We start from the raw sequence: 19,889 nt of genomic DNA on the forward strand, positions 1-19,889 counted from the left end.
GCTGGGGTAAGATGAGTCTCCACTGAGTATCTGCGTCTTGAGCTGGCCACAGCAGCCAGCTTCACCTTCAGGGCTATGAATGATGTTCCTACTAGGGCTTTCTTTAAAGATTTCCTTAAGCAGTATCCAAATTACACAGAGGAGGACTCTGTGACCAAACCACAATAAGAAAGCATTACTCAGACCAGTATAGGATGTCCAGAATGGGAGGTGGGACAGGTTTCCCAGCAGCAACAGAGTCTAACAAGCATGATCCCATTCCCAGTGTCCTGTCTGGAGGGACAGGGCTGGCCAGGCATGTCCCTGGCAGGGAACCTGGCGGATCAAGAGCAGGGAGAAGTGGAGCCAAAACTCTGCCTGTTTCCCATATGCTTGTCCCAGGGAATGGATGTACAATCCCTGATGGCTCCTGTACATCCCAACCCATGCTTAAGCATGCTCAGCTCAGTGGGCACCAAAGCTGTCTTTAACCACCCCGATGCTCTGCCGCGGCACGTGGCTCAAGAGCTGTGTGGTTGTAACAGAGCAAACACAAAAATAACCTGTAAGTGACAGTGCTGAAAGGTGGGGGGGAGCCTCAAAAGCCACCGAGTGAGTCATGCCACTACAGCTTCCTCTGCTAAAATGAAGTGTTCCTTTTTGGTTTTAGGTTTATTGAATTGTCCTTCCTCCGCGGGATGCTCAATGCATTTTCTGCTGGTGGGGTGGTTTGAAGTCAGCCGGGAGGGCAGGGGGGAGCGGAAACAGATGGCCATGCTTTGGCTGCTCTGTTGGTCCTAGTAAGATCAGTTATAGCACTGTTGAAACAATTCCAGGTATTATTTTTGAATCTGGTTTCCTCCTCCAAGCCGTGTGTCCTCCAAAGAATCTGTCCAAAGTCTCAAGATATTTAAGTCTTCAATCTAAAAGTCAGAATGCATTAGCCAGGCAAACTTGGTCTCAGTGAGCTTAAAATAAGCCAGTTCATTTTGAGTCTCATGCTATTAAGTCAGCCGTGAGTGTCCTCATGGTAACTAGATATTGCAGGTTTCCAGCTCTCTGGCATGTTCTTCTCATTGCTCATTTCTTGAGGGTGGACCAAAAAGCACTGCAACTTGCTTAGCACCAGCTCAGCCCAAAGGGGCAAATTGCAACAGCCTTGTTGAGGATAAGTTGTCCTAACAAAAGGCATCATAGCAAGCTTGTGTCTTGATGGGGCAGATCATAGAACGGTTTGGCTTGGGAGGGACCTTTAAAGGGCCTTTAAAGTCCAATCCCTCTCTAGTGAGCAGGACATCTTCAACTAGACCAGGTTGCTCAAAGCCCTTTCCAACCTGACCTTGAATGTTTCCAGGGATGGGGCATCTACAACCTCTCCAGGCAATCTGTTGCAGTGTTTCATTATTCTCATTGCAAAAAATGCAGACCCAGCCCTTGGGTTTTGCCTTCTCTTAGTGCTTGGGGTTGCTGCTGGGCAGAAATGCGGCAAAAGAGACTTTCTGAAGGTGACAGCAGGGACTTGCTCCGTGAGGAAGATTTAAGAAACAAGATATTGGTCTGACAAGGCATGATGATAGGAATCCAGGATGCTGCAGCAAAGCTGCTCCCCACCTTGCTCGGAAGGGAGGAAATGGGAGAAAACAGCCACAATAGAAGCCCAGCTGGTTTCTAGAGCTCTTAATGAGCACACAAAGTTGGTTTGCTTTTTTTCTCCCAAGCAGATAATGCCATTTTTAAGCTTCATAGCATAAAATTATACTTTTTTGTAGGTGAAATTACTTGATTAATCATTAGGCTGTTGAATATTTTAAACAAACTAGACATCTGTCGTGAACGGTGAAAGCTGCGCGGAAATAAAACTGCAGCTTTTAGGAGATCTCCATGCCAAAGGCAAGCTGGAAAGCATTGCAACCACTAGCTGCCCAATTAATAATAATAACAATAGTAGTAGTAGTAATAATAATAATAGAAGAAAAAACCTAGGTTTTGAGCAAGGAAAAATAAGTAGATGATGTGAAAGTTTGTGCTTCCCGGCTAAAGACACTCATCACAGCTCTCATAACCCAGTGTGATTTGTTTAATGGTGCCTTGGCCCAGGGACTTGGAGGGGCTGTGTGTGAGGAGGGTTTGCATGGTGCTGCCCCTCTGATTTGTAGGTTTTCATGCAGTTTTGCTGAGTGGCACAAGTAATTCCAGCGAAAACCAGCAGCAATAATTCCAAGGAAGCAGTGCCTTGCTGGCCTGTGAGTCGGGTGGTTGCTGTAGCAATTTTCTTTGGGGCAGGCGATGGCAGAGAAACCACCTTCCCTCCTCCTTAGGAATGCTTGTGGCCAAGAAAACCCTGGTCTGAACCTCCACCTCCACCCAGGAAGGGACAGTTCCCTCCTTAGCATCTGTCCCATCCAGCCATGATGCTCAAGGAGCTCTCAGCTGCATCTCAAGGCCCTTCTGCTTCTCTCGGGGCACCTACGATGCTGCTTTTTCTGTGAAAAGGTTATCTCATGAGGCTCACAAAGTCCCCGCATTGCCTTGCACAGCAACAAAGCCCTTAAGTTGGTATAAGATTTCCTCCAGGTCCTGCAAAACAACCACATCAGCAAAAACCTTGTATGCACCTGATCCCTCTTGCCCTGCTCATGTCCCTGATGTGGACCAGTGCCACCATGGGTGTCCTGCAGCCGCCCCTTCCCTGATCAATCCCTCTGTCATGGGGAGGACTGATGGCCATGGGAGATATGGGGATCCCTAATTTGTGGAGGGGAGCAGGGGCCAGCCAAAAGCTTTATTTTCCCCTGTCCAACACCAAGCTGCATCCATTTGCTCCTCAGGCTGCAGGATAAAGCCGAAACAATAGTCTCGGTGTGTTTGCTTTCCTGCTTCTTTATGCTCAGCCGCAGTTCATGACAGGTATGAGCTTCCCTGGCTCTGCTGGGGCTTTTCAGGGATCTCTGTCCCTGTCCTTATCCTGGCAGAGCTGTGGGTGCCTGTCAGCACTGGGAAATAACCCACTGAGCAGGAAAGATGCCATCCCTGGCTCCGGTGACAACCACCTTCATCATCCCAACTGACAGAGTTACATCTATTTTCTCCAGCGCAAGTTTTTGACAAGGGCCACACTGAGCGACACATATTTTGGGAAACTTCCTTGTTTTTTCTTCCAGTAACTGCTCCAGGACACGATGCTCTTTCCCACACAATTGCGTTTACCCGGGAGAAAAACACAGGTTTGCCCTAACATCATTAGGGGGTATATTTACTCTTGCTGCTTCTGACCTGAGGGTTCAACTGCTCTATCTGGCTTTATGAAAAGACAAGGTGATTTTATGATCAAAAATAACATTTGTGGGTAATTAAATCTCATGCTTCAGGGCATAAACCATACCCTGCCAGTGGCCAGGATGGGACTCCCAGAGAACTGCAAATACTCTCTGACAATTAATTTTCACTCTATTCGTGGGGTGGGAGGGATCAGAGGGGTGAAGCAATGGTAATTAATTTACAATGATTATTTTCAACAGCTGGCAAGCGGCATAACTCACTGGGAGAGATGGCTGTGAGCAAGGGAATAACTGAGGAGAAATACAAGCCTCCTCTTGAGCCAGACAGCCCCACGATGGCCCTTCCCCATGAGCCCAGGTGAAGGTCTGTGCCCTCTTGGCTCAGTGCTCCGGGGAATGTGGGAAGGCCACATCCTCCCATGCCCAAGCAGGCTTTCCCTGCAGCACGGCTGTGTCTCAAACCTGCCAAACACATCAGGAACAGCTTTGCCTGTGCCATTTTAGGATGCCTGTTGGCGTGCAGAGAGGGGTCACCAGTGGGGCAATGCAAAATGCACCTATTCACAACCATGTCTTCATAGCTTTCTTCAAGATGCAATGTTTTCTTCTATTTTTTTATGTTTTTTAATACCACTTTGGTCAAGCTCTATATATTTTAGACAATCCAGAAGCTGTCTCATATGGTAGAAGATGCAGTTTCCCCAGGGGCTGCCTATGCAGGTGCTCAGCAATGCTCCAGCAAACCCCTCGTCCACACACCCTGCAGGCATTGCTCTCCTCTTCATGGTAACCCTCCAAAAGAATGCTTTTAATGGCCCATTGTCAGGTTCTGGGAAAGCATATTTTGGTTCTTTTGCAGCTTCACCTCTGCAGTGGAAGGGCAGCTCTGGCTGGGAGGCAGCAGGGTCCAGGGCAGGGAGCCTTGTGGCAATAGGACGGAGAAGGTCACGGTGAGCTGGTGGGGTGGTTTGCTTGCTTGCTTGTGTGTCCTTCCCTTACCTCTTTCCTCTCCACAGGACTCTTATTAGGGCAGAGGCAGCAAAAGGGGAGAAAACCATCCTCGCTAACAAGCTGTTTGCTGTTTGTGAGCAGGTAAAGGCAGAGCTGGGATGAATTATTAATAGGGTGGAAATGGGGTCCCTCCACAGATTTGCTGCTAATTCTGGCTCAGCTGAATGTCACTCCCTCTGTCTCCCCCCGAGCTGTGGTTTGGGGGATTGATTGCTCCTCCACTTCCTTCCCCTTCCTCCCAGATCCTAGGTTGTCCGAGCGCAAGGTCACCCCTTGGCATGGGCGTTAGGACACACTTTGCCTGCGTGCGGGATTCAGGAGAGCGTGAGTCAGCAGAAAGCAGCCCCAGCGGCGGCATGGCACGGCTCGGAGCGAGCACACGCGCTCAGCGAGACATTTCGTTTTGCTTTTTGCCTCTTCCCTTTGGCCTGAAGCAGATTCTCATTCACTGAACCATGTGCCGCTCGCTCAAGGCTCTCGGGCTCCCTTGGGCCTGTCTCTCTGCTGGAGAAGAGATTCAACCCCTACTCGCAGTTCTTCTTCCCCTTCCCCCTCCAGCCTGCTTCTGCATTCGAGAAGCATCTCATTCGTATTTCATCCTAACTCAACGCTATGCCCTTCTCTCCACCACCTATGGAGAGACATCACAGTGCCAAACAGGGTTGTGCGGTGGCAGTGCAATGTCATATCTCCAGGTGGGGAAACTGAGGCAGGGAGGGATTTCAGGAGCGAGTTCAGGCTTCACCAGGAGTGTTGGGGCTCCATCTTTCTGAAGAATGAGCTCACTCAAGCACCTGCAGCTGAGCAATGTGTCTCCTTCATTCAGTCTTGACGTGAGAGTCAAGGCAAACCATGAGGGTCAAGGAAATCTCTGCTCTCATCTTATGCTGTTTTTGAAACTCTTCCCATGATCTGCTTAGCACCTCCATGAAAAGGGTCTGACCTGATCTTTGCACCTGGAATGATACAACCTCTGCAGGAGGCTGACATCCAGGCAGGAAGCATCCTCTCTGCAAAGGGAGGATCTGAGGGGAGATACTGCTCCTCGTGCACAAGGATGATCCAAGTGCCCACCCTCGTGATGCAGCCGGCACCACTGGTGCACAGACACAAATCCCTTCACGCCCACTCTGGCTCAGCCAGAAGTGGTCACAAAATCTGGTTACACGATGAATTTTAACCCCCAGACTGAAATCAGCCTGATCCACAGGTGACCTCCCCAAGAAGGGCCTCGAGGGTTCCATTAACAGAGTGACTTTTGGGGCAGCACTTCCATTTCCAAAGCCCCGGGATGGCTGGGCAGCAGCTTGGCTTTGCTGCTGAATCCACTGCCCAGCAACTTGTCCTGAAAGATGCTCTGCATCTGATCTGCGTGTGACACACGGGTTAACGCTGCCCGGAAAATTCCACTCCTAAGCAGATAATCTCATCTGTGCAGGGCACTCACGCACATTGCCCGCAGCCTGGCCTCCCATGGAATCATTTTTGAGCAGCTCTTTCTTTGTCAGCTGCTAATCCCCCGGTGAGCGGCTCTAACCCCATCCTTCTGCTGCCCTGGGCTCACCTCCTGCCGGGGCTGCACCCGCCCCTTTGGCAAGTGTTTGGGTTACAGGGCGACCTGGAGCCCGGGATCAGAAGCTGATGCATCAGACACCCCTCAGCCAGCAGCCACGGGCACACGTTCAAAGACGCAGGCGTTTAATCCCATTGACTGCTTTTTAGCTCGTGTCCAAACCTAGGCTTTGAGTACCCGGGAGTTGCAAGCTTTGCTCTTCCCAGGGCACTTCCCTAAAGCTTGTCTACAAATTAAGCTGCTTGGATCCTGCCTATCCCTTCTCTGCCAGATTATTAAGCTCTTGCATCTTGCTACAGAGATGTACCTGTGTCCGCAGCCCCTACCAGCAGTAGCACAGCAGCAGCAGCGACCTGCGTGCTGGGCTCAGAGTGCGTTATTGATTCAGGACTAAGAAAATGCTTAGGAAGTAGGAAAAGTGTCCTGCTCTCTAAAAGCTTGTGTGCCGTGTAAGCTCAATACATGCCGCCTTTACAGAGAGGCTTGCTACGCCGCTATTAATATTTTATTCTGTGAGAAAGGCCCTGATAGTTTGATAGGATGTGGAGGCTGAGGGTAGGAAAGGGGAGGGAGCGGAGGCTTTGCTCTGGTCCTCAAATGGAGGTGCAGATCTTCACCAAAGCCTTTGCAGGGGGAGCATGGTTGGGTGGTGCATATCCCTGCCTCGACCAGGGCTCCTGTGCCTGCTGCATCAAGCACTCTGCTTTAGTATTTGGCTGCTTTATGCTCTGTTTTAGGGGAAGAATTCAGTAGGTGCCTGTTGGAGGCTGGGGCTGTGCTGTGGTCAGCCTGAAATGTGCCCTGGCACATTGGGTGACTTGTGGGTACCTCATGGGACATGCCTGAGGCTGCAGGGGATGGCTCCTCTGCCTGGAAGCCCCAACTGCTCTTTGCCAATGGGTCTTAGCGAGTGCTTTGCAGGCATTGGCTTCTCCCCAAAGACATCTCCTTCATGGTCACTGAGCAGTGCTGCGTGGTCCATGGAGGGAAAAACCTCTTTGGTGTTTTCCAGCACAGTAACATGTGTACTGTGTTGAACTGCTGGAGTAATGCCTGAGGCATACTTGGCACTGCAGGCTGGATACCTGGGGAGATGGATGCTCCGGAGAGGGTGGCAGCAGTGGTGCTCACACCATCTTGGTGAAGAACTCCCGCTAAGCAGGTCAGCAACAGCCCATGTGCACAGGAACTCCAGCAGGTCAGGAATTCGGGCTCTGCTAGCCAAGCATTGCTGAGCTCATGCCTGATGGAGCTGACCATCTAGGGCAGGAGGAATTCGTTAACCTTGGGACCCCCTGGCTGTTGCTGCATTGCTGTAAGCTCTGTACCTGGTTGAGAGGGGACAGCATGAGATGGGCATGAGATCACTGGCTCCTTGACCACACTGTCCCCATCACTGGTGGGATGCAGGGTCTGGCGAGTGGGGCTGAGCTCAGCAGGAAGCCTGTGAAGCTGCAGGAGCCTGTGGCTCTGATGGAGATGGAAGCAATGCTTGACAGGGGTTTTGGCACTGCTTGGGCTCATTTCCATTTTGGCTTCCCCAAAACCACGAGGTGAACAAGATGCTGAGCTTGGATGGTCCCCACTGAGGGCATCGGGATTGCTTGCTCATCGCTGCGCTGTCCCAGAGTATAACCATGGGGGGAGAGGCACCCGTCCAGTGCCGTATATGATTTACAACCCCACTTCTGCAGTTTGCTGCCTATCACTGCTGCAGATGACCCAGCTGTTGCTGCATGCAGCGCTGCAGCCAGGCACTCAGCATGCAGTGCTGCAGCCAAGCTGCAGAAGCAGAAAAGTGAAGTGGTTTGGGTGTTTTTGCAGAGGTGATTTTCGATGGATCAGTGACATGGTCTGACTGTGGCTCTGCAGCTTGTAGTGCTGCTACAGTGGGAACAGCAGTGATGTATGTGGCTGTCACTTGTGTATGGCACAACAGGCAGCGTTGTGGGGTTGGGACAGCCAAAGCCTCACACCTCAAAATCCTGATGGTAAAAAGGTTGTTTGCAGTGTGGAATCAGGCTCAACTAAGGTTAAAACTGGACTTTCACTTAGGGAAACCAGAGTGTGGTAGGACAGCACTCCTTCCTGCCCAGGCAGTCTTTTCTGGAGGGAGAATTCCTTTTAAAGTTCAGTGTAGAAACCAATACAGATTTTAAAATGAATAAATAGGGAGGACTCCCCTGCATCCCTTCACCTTCAAAAGTTGCTTATGGAAAAACATAAGCAACTTGCAGCTGGTGCACAAGTGAGTGTGAAAGCTGTACAAAAGCTGCTCTCCTGGCTCTGGCTGCACTCCCCAGCAAGTCTTTGGAGTCAGTTCTCTCCAGCTTTTCCCATCTGGATGCTGTTCCCTTTGAAAAGCAAAGCTTTTCTTAAAAGCAGTTTATTCTTCCCCGTCTCGCTCAAGGTGGGGGTAAACTTTCTGCTCACTGTACCAATTAAATCTACTTGACAGCTTGATTTTTACTGCTGTGCCTTTTCCATCAGCAACTGGAAATGATCCTTGTTAGGGGAGCAGCATCCCACTTTACAACAAGATGAATCCCGAACTGGGCATTTAAGGAAATTGCTACAGACTCAGGGGGGGAGAATCCTGTTTGCTCAGCACTCTCTAATTTAAAGCTGAATTGTATTTTTTCATTTTCTGTAAGGCCTCTGCTTTTCTAACACCAAGATCTTGCTGCACTCTGGAGTAGCCTCTGTGGTGGGAGAGCAGTAGTGTGCAATTTGCTGAGCAGCTAATAACATGCAATCCAAGGGTCTGGCCCCCAAGGGCAAGGAGCTGTTGATCTTGACTTCAAACAGTGTTCTCTGCAGCAACCCTGATGCTGAGAAGTGATTAAGGGTGGGAACAAAACCCAAAAGGCCTCAGCCCTTTCTCTCATGCTCTACAGCAATGCCAGGACGGGAGCAAGAGGTGGATTAGGGAAGCCTTCATCCTGATGAAATGGCAGCAGGTGCCTTTTCCAGGCTCTTCTCAAAGGAAAAGGGAGAATTTTGCAGGCGTTAATTTAATATACTGGAGGGTTTAAGGGTGAAAGAGGGCTGTTAGCACTTTAAAGATGGGAAAAGAAAGACGCAGGTTTCCATCCCCACAACCCTGACTGAGATACCATGGGCAATTTGACAGCAGAGAGTGGATTTCTTGTGCTGCTGAATTTTGGCATAAAAGCCAAGTAATTGTCCCTAATGCCATTTGGGTCCCATAAGGAAGGGCAAAGGGGAGCTCTGACTCCAGCCCTCAGTGAAAGCCAAGGATGGGTTTGCAACCAACAGTGGGTAGTGTGGATTTATTCAAGGAGGAGGAAGAACACCCACTGCTAAGCCCAAAGGTTAACCTTGAACCCTGGGGCAGTCACAAAGCTGAGAACCCCTCATGCTTTGCCCCTATGGTTCTCCTACCTGAGACAAGGCACAGAAGCACCCATGGGCTGGGGAAGGGCTGTGGGTTTTGTCTCTGCTCAGGGTACCAGAAGGGATGAATCCATCCTTTAACCACCAGATCATGCTGCATCTTTGAAAATACTTTTGGAAGAGCATCCCTGAAACAAATCCATTTTCTTTCTTACTTTAAAAACTTTGACATTAGTTTTAATCATCCCCAAACAATCCTTTGTTTGCACCTGAACAGGGGTATGAAGATATGGCAGGGTAGATACGTATGAGATAGGCTAAGAATGTAGGGAAAAGGGTTTCTGTGCCCAAAAGATTGTCTGCTTTTTCCAATGTTAGCACCTGGTCTACTAAGAGAAATAGTTATTTAGTACAAGCCTTATAACCACATGTCATTCAGAAAGTTTAGCTAAGAATTAAACCAAACATCAAATTTGGCTGCATGTGTAATGAATAAATAAAACCTTTTCCTTTTATGTACCTGTGCCAAAATCAACAAGCTCTATTAGCTGATGAAACAATGCTGACGCCAAATAAAAATACCCCTGACCCATCAATATGGGCTAAGAGCTCGGCCCTGCATCAAAGAGTGTTGTCTGAACAAGAAATACTGTCTCGACACCTCTGGCAGGGGGTAAAAAGGGCTCCGATCCCAGCGGGAAGCTGGGCTCCCTGTGCCACTGGTTGGGTGCAGGAGCTCTCAGGGAGCAGCAAAACCATTCTGTGATGACTGTTGGCTTGTAGGAACTCATCTGAAATCTGCTTTTAGCCACTCTGTGCCATGCCCTGGATGAGATCTTTGATCATAGAATCACAGAACTCTCACTCTTATAGAAGTCTCATCCTTCCCTCGACATCCTTGGTTAAAAGATCTGTTTGTTCCCTATTAGTCTTCAGTCACACTTTCAGATTCATTCAGGCTTTTTATTTACTTATCCATCTGTCTTCCCTCTCCCATCACTCCCCCCTGCCCTGCCAGGAGGGAAAATACAAGTCATCTTTCAGGTGACCCTGCTAGAAAGTCATTGACATGAATAGAAGGTTCAGAAACTGCGGAAAAAGCAAAAACCCCTGACTTTAATAAGCAGCAAAACGTTTCCCAACTAGAAGGGAGCAGTCAGATGTGACTAGAACTGCTGTAAAACAGAGAGGACAATCCTCCAAATAATTCCTCAATCCTCCAGGCGCTTTCTGTTGCAGAACTCTGTGAGTGCTGCTCTGAGTTGTTACAACCATAGTAGTGTGTGATCCTGTGTAATGCCTGCCCGGGACCAGTACAGCCTCAAGGAAACACTTGCTATGTTACAGGGTCCTGACTTTAAGCAGGACTCTCCTCCTCTGCCTGCCCGCAGCAATGCCCCGCATGGGGGTGTCATCCTGCTCCCTCTTGTGTGGCTGCCTTAAGCACAGAGGGATGTTTGTGTGTGTCTTTAAGTTCGATTTCAGCTGTCTGACCAGTGCAGGCGTCCTGCCAGGCTGTGCTTAATTCCGAGTAACGTCAGTTTAACTGCGCGGGCAGTATCCCGCTGGTTTGAAAGACACCTAAGAAAGCAATATAGTGACCATGAGAACCTCTCTGCTGGAGAGTCAGGCTCCAACAAGAACCCACCTGTTACAGGGAAATAATTAAAACCTGAAGAGAAAGGATAACGAGACATCAAAAGGCACCCGAGCAGGTTGGCAGGCGAGGAGCTGTGCAGGGTTTGTGTGAGCTGCTTGCCCTCCTCTCACTGCCAGGGCTGGGGCTCGGAGGATGGAACGATGGCTGGGCAGTGACATTGATTTTTGTCCAGCACTTCCTTGCGCTGGGGTAGCAAAGCTCTGCTCACATCCTCTGCGGGCTCTGCTCGCCTCCCGCTGCATGTCAATAGGTGTCAAGTCGCTACCCAGGGCTGGCGATGGAAGGGCTGGTTCTTGCTGATTCCACTTTCTACTGACCGTAACGGGATGCTCAGCAGTAAATGGCCACATGTCTTTGTGACAGAGGCTGTGAAAATGTACCTTGAGGGCCTCCCAGCACTCACCATTTCAGTCTTTAGGTTGAACTGGAGCTTGGAACCCTCCTGCATCCATCTCCTACTCTGTGCACTAAGTGCTAGGAAGGCTCCATGCAGGGCTGCTCTTCATCTGCTTCATTTTTAAAACTGCTTAATCCTCTGGAGAGGACAACACTGGTGTAAGATGGGGCAGAAAGGGCCATGGATACAGTGGGGTTTCATAAACCTATCCCAAAAATCTAAAACCCAATGTGCAATGTATTACTCCTGTTCTTAGCTTGAGTCTTCATCAGGGAGATGCTTGGGGATGCTGCTGTGAGTGCTGCTTTCTGGTCTGGGAGATGAGAGCTGGGCCAGGCACGCACTCGGGGTGAGGCAGGGACAGGAAGAGGCAAATCCATGTTTTGCATTTGTGTAACTCCCATTTGCGGCTGTACACAGTGTTTGCAAGTGTTACAGCACATGGCAGGCGTACGCTACAAGGAGATACTGCTGGTGCCCAGAATAGAAGGATTTTAGCTCAGTATTGACTGAATCAAGAGATGTAGAGAACTGATTGCAGTTTGTGTCTCTTGCTTCCTGGGGAGGTCAGTGGCGCTGAAGCCTGGAGCATGCTTAGTCAGAAAGAGTTTGCAAATACCCGCAGTGAATGTAGTGGAAAGCAATCTGGTGTTCACCTCGTAATCCTTCTGCAGCCAGTCAGATAAATGGAAATAGGGACTGACCCATCAATAGTTAACTGGTTTATTTCCAACCTTTGACTTAATCTTTCTTTTCTAATGGTCTTTTAAAAGGAAAAGCTGCTACTTATGTGGAACTAGTAGAAATATCTTCCCTGGTACTTAATGAGACCCCTTAGGCTGGAGGGAACTGGCAGCATGTTCTGACGGTTGTAAATGTTTGGTATTTCTTGCTATCAAAGCAGCGTATTTCTCTTGGAATTTCTATAGATGCCCTGAGCTTATTGGGCTCAGGGTATTTTCTAGGTATTGGTGCATTTTCTAGGTGGCAAACTGAGGCATGGGGTGTGTAAGTCTGGATAATACCGGCAACAGAAAATGGGACTCCTTCCTCTGATTTAGAGGTAGAACTCCTCATTATAAGTGGTAAAAGAATAATATACTTTATTAGAAGACACTCTTTGTCCAGTGGAAACCCTGTCAGCACGGGCTGGCTCGGTCCCTGTGCCTTAAATGTGTGCTTGGACCACTTCTGGAGGACATCTGGGAGGGGACATCACAGACACACTGTTTTGCTCTTTGCTTTGACCCCTGAACTCTTTTTAACAATGTAAAGCCTTGTGAATTATAAATCAAATGTTCCTGCTGAGCTTTGTGGTGCACGGAATGAAATGCGATGATTAATATTTAAAAGAAAATAAGTTAAAGATTTTAACTACAAGGGCAAGTGTCTGTCCACAGACTCTTTTCGTGTGGAGGCTGGAAGAGAGGGAGGAACACGTTTTCAGGGACTTCAGTGAAATCTGTGGCTGTCACACGAACTGCCCGAGCTGCTGGTGCATGGGGGCCACGCTGGCCTCCTCCACCCTGCCCTTTGCTCTTACTCATGCTGTACCAGACTTGATAAAATCCTGGTGCCATTGCAGCCTTTTGGGATGGGACTGGTGCACACATCCCACTGTGCTTGGGGTGGCTCAAGCTGTGTGCTCTCTGGGGGCAGAGCTTTTGCCAAACCACAGACCATGACTTGCTGAGCCCTCCCCAGCTCCTCCTTGCCCTCACTCATGCCAGCACCATCCCTGCTCTAGGGCTGGCCTCATCAGCACAGCACCGGAATGGGCAGGGTGCCTTCTCCCCATTGCAGACCCCAGGTTGAGAGCTCAAGGCAGCAGCCACCTGAACTGAAATGTCCTCATAATGGCATCTCAGCAGGGCTCTGCCACTGGCCATCTGCAATCAGAGCCTGTTAGAACACATCAAATAAAAGAGGGGAACACTTACGTGGGTGCAGAACCTCTCCGGTGGGTCCCCACAAGTGATTCCTGCTGGATCCACCCGTACTGTCACATAATCCTTCATCCGCATGGCCTTGGGTTGACAAGCATAAAACTCCCATGATGGTCCATCGTCCGTGGTCACCCAGGACTTGCAAATATCATACTGTCCCATGGCCAAGGGGAGACAGTGCGAGAGGAGAGCAACCAGGTAGAGCATGGCAGCTGTGGCCAAGTGTGGGATCCCTGGTTGAGGGCAGTGCCGAGAGCCCCGAGGAAGGCAGCGACTGAGCTAGGGGTTGCTCTCGGGATCAGCATGGAAACCGCTCATCTAAATATGATCCAGTCGAAGGAGATCCAGATGATAACAGGAACGATCCCACTCAGCACGATGTATTTGGATGTGGAAAGTTTTCTCTTGGCACTGAAGCCAACTTTACAATTCACTTGATTGGGAAAGTTTTGGCTGGAGTTGCTGATCAGTGGTCAAAAGTCTTCCTTAGCCTCATTTTTTCCTCCTTTTATTGTATGAAAGGGCTTCCAAATCAGCATGAAAATATCTAGAGGTGACTCCAGTCAATCAATAGAAAGATCAAGTTCTGAGTTGCTGATGAAATTTGATAGGATTAAATTGGAGAGGCCGTGAGATGGTGCTGGATCAGGTTTTCCTCAACCTTCTTGTCTGCCACAAATGCGTCGCTGTAGAAAGTGCCTTAAACTGTGGTCTGCCTTAAAGTATTATCAGGTGGGTTTGAACATTAATACATAAATAGAGCATCTGGTCATCAGTACAAGTCTGACAAGAGAGACTCTTTGGAGCTAAAATCCCTTTCTCCCAAAGGGTGGCTGCATCAACATGAATACATTGGGTGATAAGGTCCGAGGGGTCTGGGCAGCCAGTGGGTTGACAGGAGCAGTGCTGACCCTGTTGCTTCTCCCTCTGCCTCTTGCAGTGGTGGGGAGGCACTCGCAGGCAGGGATTTTTGTCTGACTCTGCCTTTTGGCAACCGAGCATCGAGTTCCCCAAAGCCTTCAGCTGCAAGCCATGCTGCTACGTGAGGTCTCTCCTCTCTCTCATGGTCAGGGCAAAGGGAGAGTTCATTAGCTGGCTGCACCTGCAACAAATTGAAAGACAAATTAGGTGGGAGAAAAAGGGGACAGTTGAAGCAACAAGACTTGTAAGAACAGAGGTCCCTCAGGAGATGCAGCCCTCCGCTGGGCTTCCCAAGCCACAAGCCAGATTTTTGAAAGAGGGAGATATACAACTTTAATAAAAAGAAATCTATAATACGATGCTTATGGTTTTTCTGCTGTGTGGGAGATGGGAACGAGCGCTGCCCCATTTGAGGTATCTGGTTTGTAACAGCAGCTGGACAACAAGAGCTCTAATGGGTCTTCAAATAATATCCAGAAGCAGCTATAGGTCATTAGAAGATGGAGAATATGCAGACACAGAGCAGGGACAGACAGACAAATTGCTGGCCTTAAAAAGATAAGTAAATAAGTAAGACAGCTGGGGAGACAGATACATTGTCCAGCATCCCCACATAAGATTTATCTGAACAATAACATTTAATAAAAAACAATTTAAAGTCTAATAACATTGAAGGTTCACCTAATACAAAGAGCAATGACCTTCCCAGTGTTCATTTCAGGTTAGAGCAACATTTCTGCAATTTTGTTGTCTTTCCAGTAGAGCTATAAAAATCTTAAGTAATTGCAAAACAAAATGACAAAGAACTAAAAAAAAAAAGATAATAAAAATAGTCAAACCCTGTCTGAATGTTAGATCCAGGAGGGAGTTCTCATACAAGAAGGTGGGAGGCACGTATCCAGAATAGAAATTTAGCTCTGGATAATTCCCTCTCTAGTCAATTCCCCAACTTTCTTCCACAATTCAGGGATGTCTGCTTCAACAGCACCTTTAGCATTTGCTTTTGCATAAAGCTCAGTTACTAAAGCTCAGCAACTCCAGGTTAACAGATGCATTGATCCATGTTCGGGGGCTTTGTGTCACTGTGCTACCACCTCCCTTTCCCCCCCCCCTTTTTGATTGGAAGATTGCTGATTGAGATGAATGAGTTCAGAAAAGAGAAAGCTATCTCTCATGCTTCATCGCCAGCTCTCAAACAACAGCCTGTTATAGCTGCGTTGGAGCTGAATAAACTCCCAAAGAAAGAATAGACTGGCTGCTATTTTTACATTCTGAGTAGATGTAGTAAAAATAATAAACTGGTGTGACAGAGTGTTTGTAAGTCCCGCTGACATCAGAGCTGTCTTCTCAGTTATAACGACTCAGTTCCTAATTATTACATCAAACTGGTCGCAGCCAAGTGCCTAATAACAGCAGAGAGCGCGAGAATGGTATCGTATAGGAAACAGGCAGGGTGGTTTTAATGAGGACTCCAGTGCTAAGTTTATGGATCTATTTTCATAGCCTTAACAATTATATTTTGCACTTGAATGGCTGTTAGGGAAAAACCCAGGAAGAAAGGATCTATAATATCTATTAGTGCCTTGTTATGCTGTCTAAATGTCATAGATTCCCAGGGAAATAAAAATCCGCTGGAAAATGTATTTACTGTCAGTCAAGCAGCCAAGCGTGCGGGTCCCCTGCGAAGTCTGTGGTGCAACACTCCCCAGCATTGTCCCTTCGCAGAAATAGTTGCTCTGAAATAAGCCAGCATAGTGCAAACGAGGGTGGGGGGGTAGGGGAGAGGCTCCATGAATTCCAGGTTTTGCCCTGCTTGATTTGGTTTGGGTCTTAGAAAAATAAATCTTCACCCAGTATTATTAAGAAACTGCAGTTCATGGGAACAAATAGAATCAATGTTCTTTGTTTTCTTTGAAGAGTACTCAGCAATCACTGGGGACTGATAGCCAGAGTATTAAAAACACCAAATTAGATTGTATCTTGGCTTAGCTGGTTCCTTTTCTTTTATTATTATTATTGGATTAACACCCTATTGAAATAAAGGGACGACGCTGAGCAACAACTGAGCTGCTCTGGAATTAAGATCAGAAAGTAAACTCCACGGAGGAGTTTTCCATTTGCTTTCAGAAGTGTCGCCATCCAAACGAACCCCAACCGCGCTCAAACCCCCGCTGCCCGAGCCGGAGTTTGCCTCTTTTTCCCACTCCGAGCATCCCTTCCCCTCGCACTTAGAGACGAAGTTAGGGTCCACCCTGCGTTCCGGGGGGGGGCCGCGCCCTACAAACAACGCGGCATAGCCCGGGGGACACACCGTGCTCCCCCCCAGAACACCCCGGGGGGCTTCGCTCACGTTCAGCCGCTCCCCTCGGTGCGTTCGCGGCTCCGGGCAAACCGCTCCATCTCCCGGTTGGTTCATCCCGAAGGACTCGCCGGGAGCGTCGGGAGGGGCCGTGTCCCCGTCCGCCCCCCCAACACACGCCCCGGCCCCGCCGCCTCCATCCCTCACCTCTCGGCTCGCTCCGGAGAGGGGGAAATAAAACCCATCCCGTTGTGGGGATCCCGCGGGATCGGACGCACAGCGGGAAAGCCTCGGAGCAACTTTGGAGGAGCGGGGGGACACGCTGGGTTTGGGAGATGGGGCTGCCCCCACCCCGTTCCCCCCTTCCCTCCCTCTTTTCCTCCCTCTTTTCCTCCCCTCTCCCCGGTGCTCGGCGCTGCAGGTCCTTACCGGAGGGAGCTCTGCGGCGCGGGGCTCCCGGTGGAGCTGGGAACTTCGGGGCTGGGGGGACCCCCCCTTTACACCCCACGGACACCCCCCCAGCCCGGCGGGCTGCCGCTGCGCCGCCGGCCCCCAAGGGCAGATGGCCGGGGGAGCTTTGTGCAATCCCCGGCTCCCCTCGCAAGTTAATGCCGAGGCTGAAATCCCTCTCGCTCTCACTTTCAATCACAATCGGAGCTTTTATCTCCGTGCCTGATCCCGGCTGCGTAACTTCCTCTGTGCAGCTTTAGCACACACCATCCCACCGGCGAGCAATGTGCTTCTTAAAGGTGCAGGGAGGAAATGCGAGCGGGGAAGGGAGGGGGGAAGAGGAAAGGGGGAGGGAGGAAAACCACCCGAGGAAGAAGAGGCTGCGAGCGGGAGCCTTCAGCCCCGCCGGCTCCCGGGGTACCGGTGGGGCAGGAGCATCCGCGCTGTCCATGTTGCCTCCGGTTGGGGAATGGCAGGGCCGGGGATGCTGCTCCTGCAAGGTTCTTATTTAAAAATTCTTCGTATAAAAGCTGAAAAAAATATAAAAATAAAAATCATGAGATCATGTTTGCTCGGGGGGGGGGGGAAAGCTCCAGTCACGAGGGTTTCCCCACACGTGTAAGTTCTCGCTTGGTGTGCCCTGAATATTTTGGGGAGGCTTCTGCTGGCGAAGATGCTGTAAATGAGGCTGCGTGCCTGTGTGTTGGGGGAAGAGGGGGTGGTTGGAATTAATAGGATAAACAAAGCAAGAACTCGGAGATGGGGAAATCAGATGGCTGGGAAATGCTGTGGGAATGTGCTTTGGGATTTAACCAAACCAGGTTTTTCTTTGGTAACGCAGGGGATGTAAGGTGTGATAACACCTTCCAGCGCAGGGATGCAGAAGCTATAGGTGTCACTTAAGTCAGCTCTACTGTGTTCACACACATGGATAAATGATAGCCCATTTATGGGGAGGGAAACCAAAGAATCCCCACTGCCCCCTGTGTACACAACCACCAAAAAATGGCTGTTCCTTCCTAACCAAGAATTCAGTAATTTCTAAGCCAGAAAATGCATTGTCCAACCTGCGTGTGCTTTGCAATCTCATCAGCTCAGTATTTTGGTAGGCGATTTCCTCTTGCCCATTGCTCTGAGGTCTCGATGTGACTTCTCCCATCTACATATCCCTGGAAAACACACGATCCATCCTGTGAATAGGCAGAGGTGATTTAGAGTTGTTCTGGGAAACGTTTCTCGTATACTGGAGCATAAGTGAGATTTATGAAATGCTGGCGCGTATCTTGACTGTGGCCCAGCCTAAATGCTTCATTGATGCTCAGGGTGGTCTTTACTGCAAGGCTGTCTTTGATTCTGGCTCTGTCTCCATTCCTTTGGTCAGGGCATGGACATTCCATATGGTAACTTTTCCTGTAAACACTTATTTTATGGCAGCAGCATGACTTAAGTACGAAGCACTGGCTGGGAATTCAGGGCTGGCTAATATTCCTGGATTTCACTTTATGCCTTCAAGTCTTCTCTGTAGTAATGACTCCCCTGGAAATTCCCCCCGTCTCACTTATTACTTCTTTATTAGTTATTATGGTAAAGTAACGGGATAAAAAGGAGTTGGTATTTCATTTTCATTCCCTCTAATAGCCACGGCAAAGACCAAGTGGTGTGCTGATTGTTGACATCAGAGTTAAGTGATACGCATGCATCATTAGGTTTCAATTGGAAAGAATAACAGCACAGTGTGAGTCGTCACACTTCTAAACTACATGGCATTTAAAGAAAAAACCAAGTCGTTTTTTCTCAGCCCTGCAAGCTCAAAAGATCAGAAGCTGGGAATGATAGTTGTATAGACACAGGTAAAAGACGCTAGCTCCAGGCAAATCACCAGAATTAACTAATCAGAGTAACACCCCGGAGAGGCTGGCAGCAGCTGCGGGGCTTGTCCAAGGTTATGCAGTGATTCAGGAGATCCAGGAACAAGCTCCAAGGATGGGAAACCTGCTCCTGCTCTTCAGTGAACCCACAGCTCTGGCTCCCAGGGTCTTTATGCTGGGAAGGAGAGGGATGGTCTTGTGGCACTCGCAGCCCAAAGGAAGCGATGCAAAGCAGCCGGCAGTGCTGCTGTCATGGGCGGGCAGGGATGGAGAAGAGTTGCAGCAAATGTTTAATTTTAGACCATTTGCATTGTTTTACCCAAGTGCATTCTGCAAATACTTAATGCTGGGTATCATTCCCATCTGGGTGAAATTTCTGTGAGGAGCGAGATGGACGTGCTTTCCTTGAGGGGACACCTCTGCCCCTTCCCTTGTGCTGAGCGCTCCCCTCTCACACAAGGAGAAAGTGGTTGAAAATCAATGGGTCTGCACTGATATTTAATTACTACAGTGTAGGCAGGGGTGGAGAATGAGGCCCTTAATATTTAATACAGCCTCGACTCCCAGAGGGATCCCTGGGGCTCCAGGGCCAAATGTAAACCCATTATAAGCAGGTGTAATTCTATTGACATATGCGGGCTCGCACCTGTTTATACGATGGCTATATTCAGCTCCCGAAATCTAAATGGCAAATGGTGCTTTTGACATGCGCAGAAGAAGAGGGAAATGTTTTCCCGACTTGGGATGATAGAGGATGTACTGAAAGAACAGAAGGTAAACGTGACACCTCGCAGTCCCCGTTCGCGGTGGCGATGCGCTTGCTAACACTTGAGCTGAGTTGAGTCCGTGGAGAGAGATCCAAGATTACTGCCAGAATAATAACCAGGCTTATAAAGGATCTTTCATTTGGGGATGCATATTGCTGTATCACCTATAATAGCAATACGTTCTTTTTATAGTCCTTATCTAGCAATGTGCAGCCAAGGATGTCAAAGTGCCTACTGCAAGTGAGTAAGCATTTTACTAGGTGGAAACACACGGCTTGTAATTGTGCTCTGAGTCCAGGAGCAGGTGAGAAATCCATTTGCAAGGGGTGGTGTTTGACAGACGTGGACCCTCTGTTCTGGCAGAGGCTTTCTCCAGCCTGCCA

At 49.2% G+C, this 19,889-nt stretch overlaps 1 protein-coding gene across 3 annotated transcripts in view; it reads right to left on the reverse strand.

Annotated features, from left to right (window-relative positions):
- The window catches only part of NTNG2 (netrin G2), a 46,006-nt gene extending 28,847 nt beyond the window's left edge, over positions 1 to 17,159 (reverse strand). The window contains exons 1-2 of one of the 3 annotated variants that reach the window (XM_030507388.1): positions 16,851 to 17,159; positions 13,196 to 14,303 (exon numbers count right to left, since the gene is read on the reverse strand). In XM_030507388.1, the coding sequence (XP_030363248.1) occupies positions 13,196 to 13,408 (213 nt within the window). In that variant the 5' untranslated portion in view covers positions 13,409 to 14,303; positions 16,851 to 17,159. Of the gene's footprint in view, positions 1 to 13,195; positions 14,304 to 14,803; positions 14,872 to 16,850 lie in introns of those variants that run through there. The other 2 variants (XM_032920314.1, XM_030507390.1) reach the window with 2 other exon arrangements.
- Between the last annotated feature and the right edge of the window lie 2,730 nt (positions 17,160 to 19,889).

The sequence above is a fragment of the Strigops habroptila genome, chromosome 15 (genome assembly GCF_004027225.2).
Source record: "Strigops habroptila isolate Jane chromosome 15, bStrHab1.2.pri, whole genome shotgun sequence".
Classification (NCBI taxonomy): Eukaryota; Metazoa; Chordata; class Aves; order Psittaciformes; family Psittacidae; genus Strigops; species Strigops habroptila.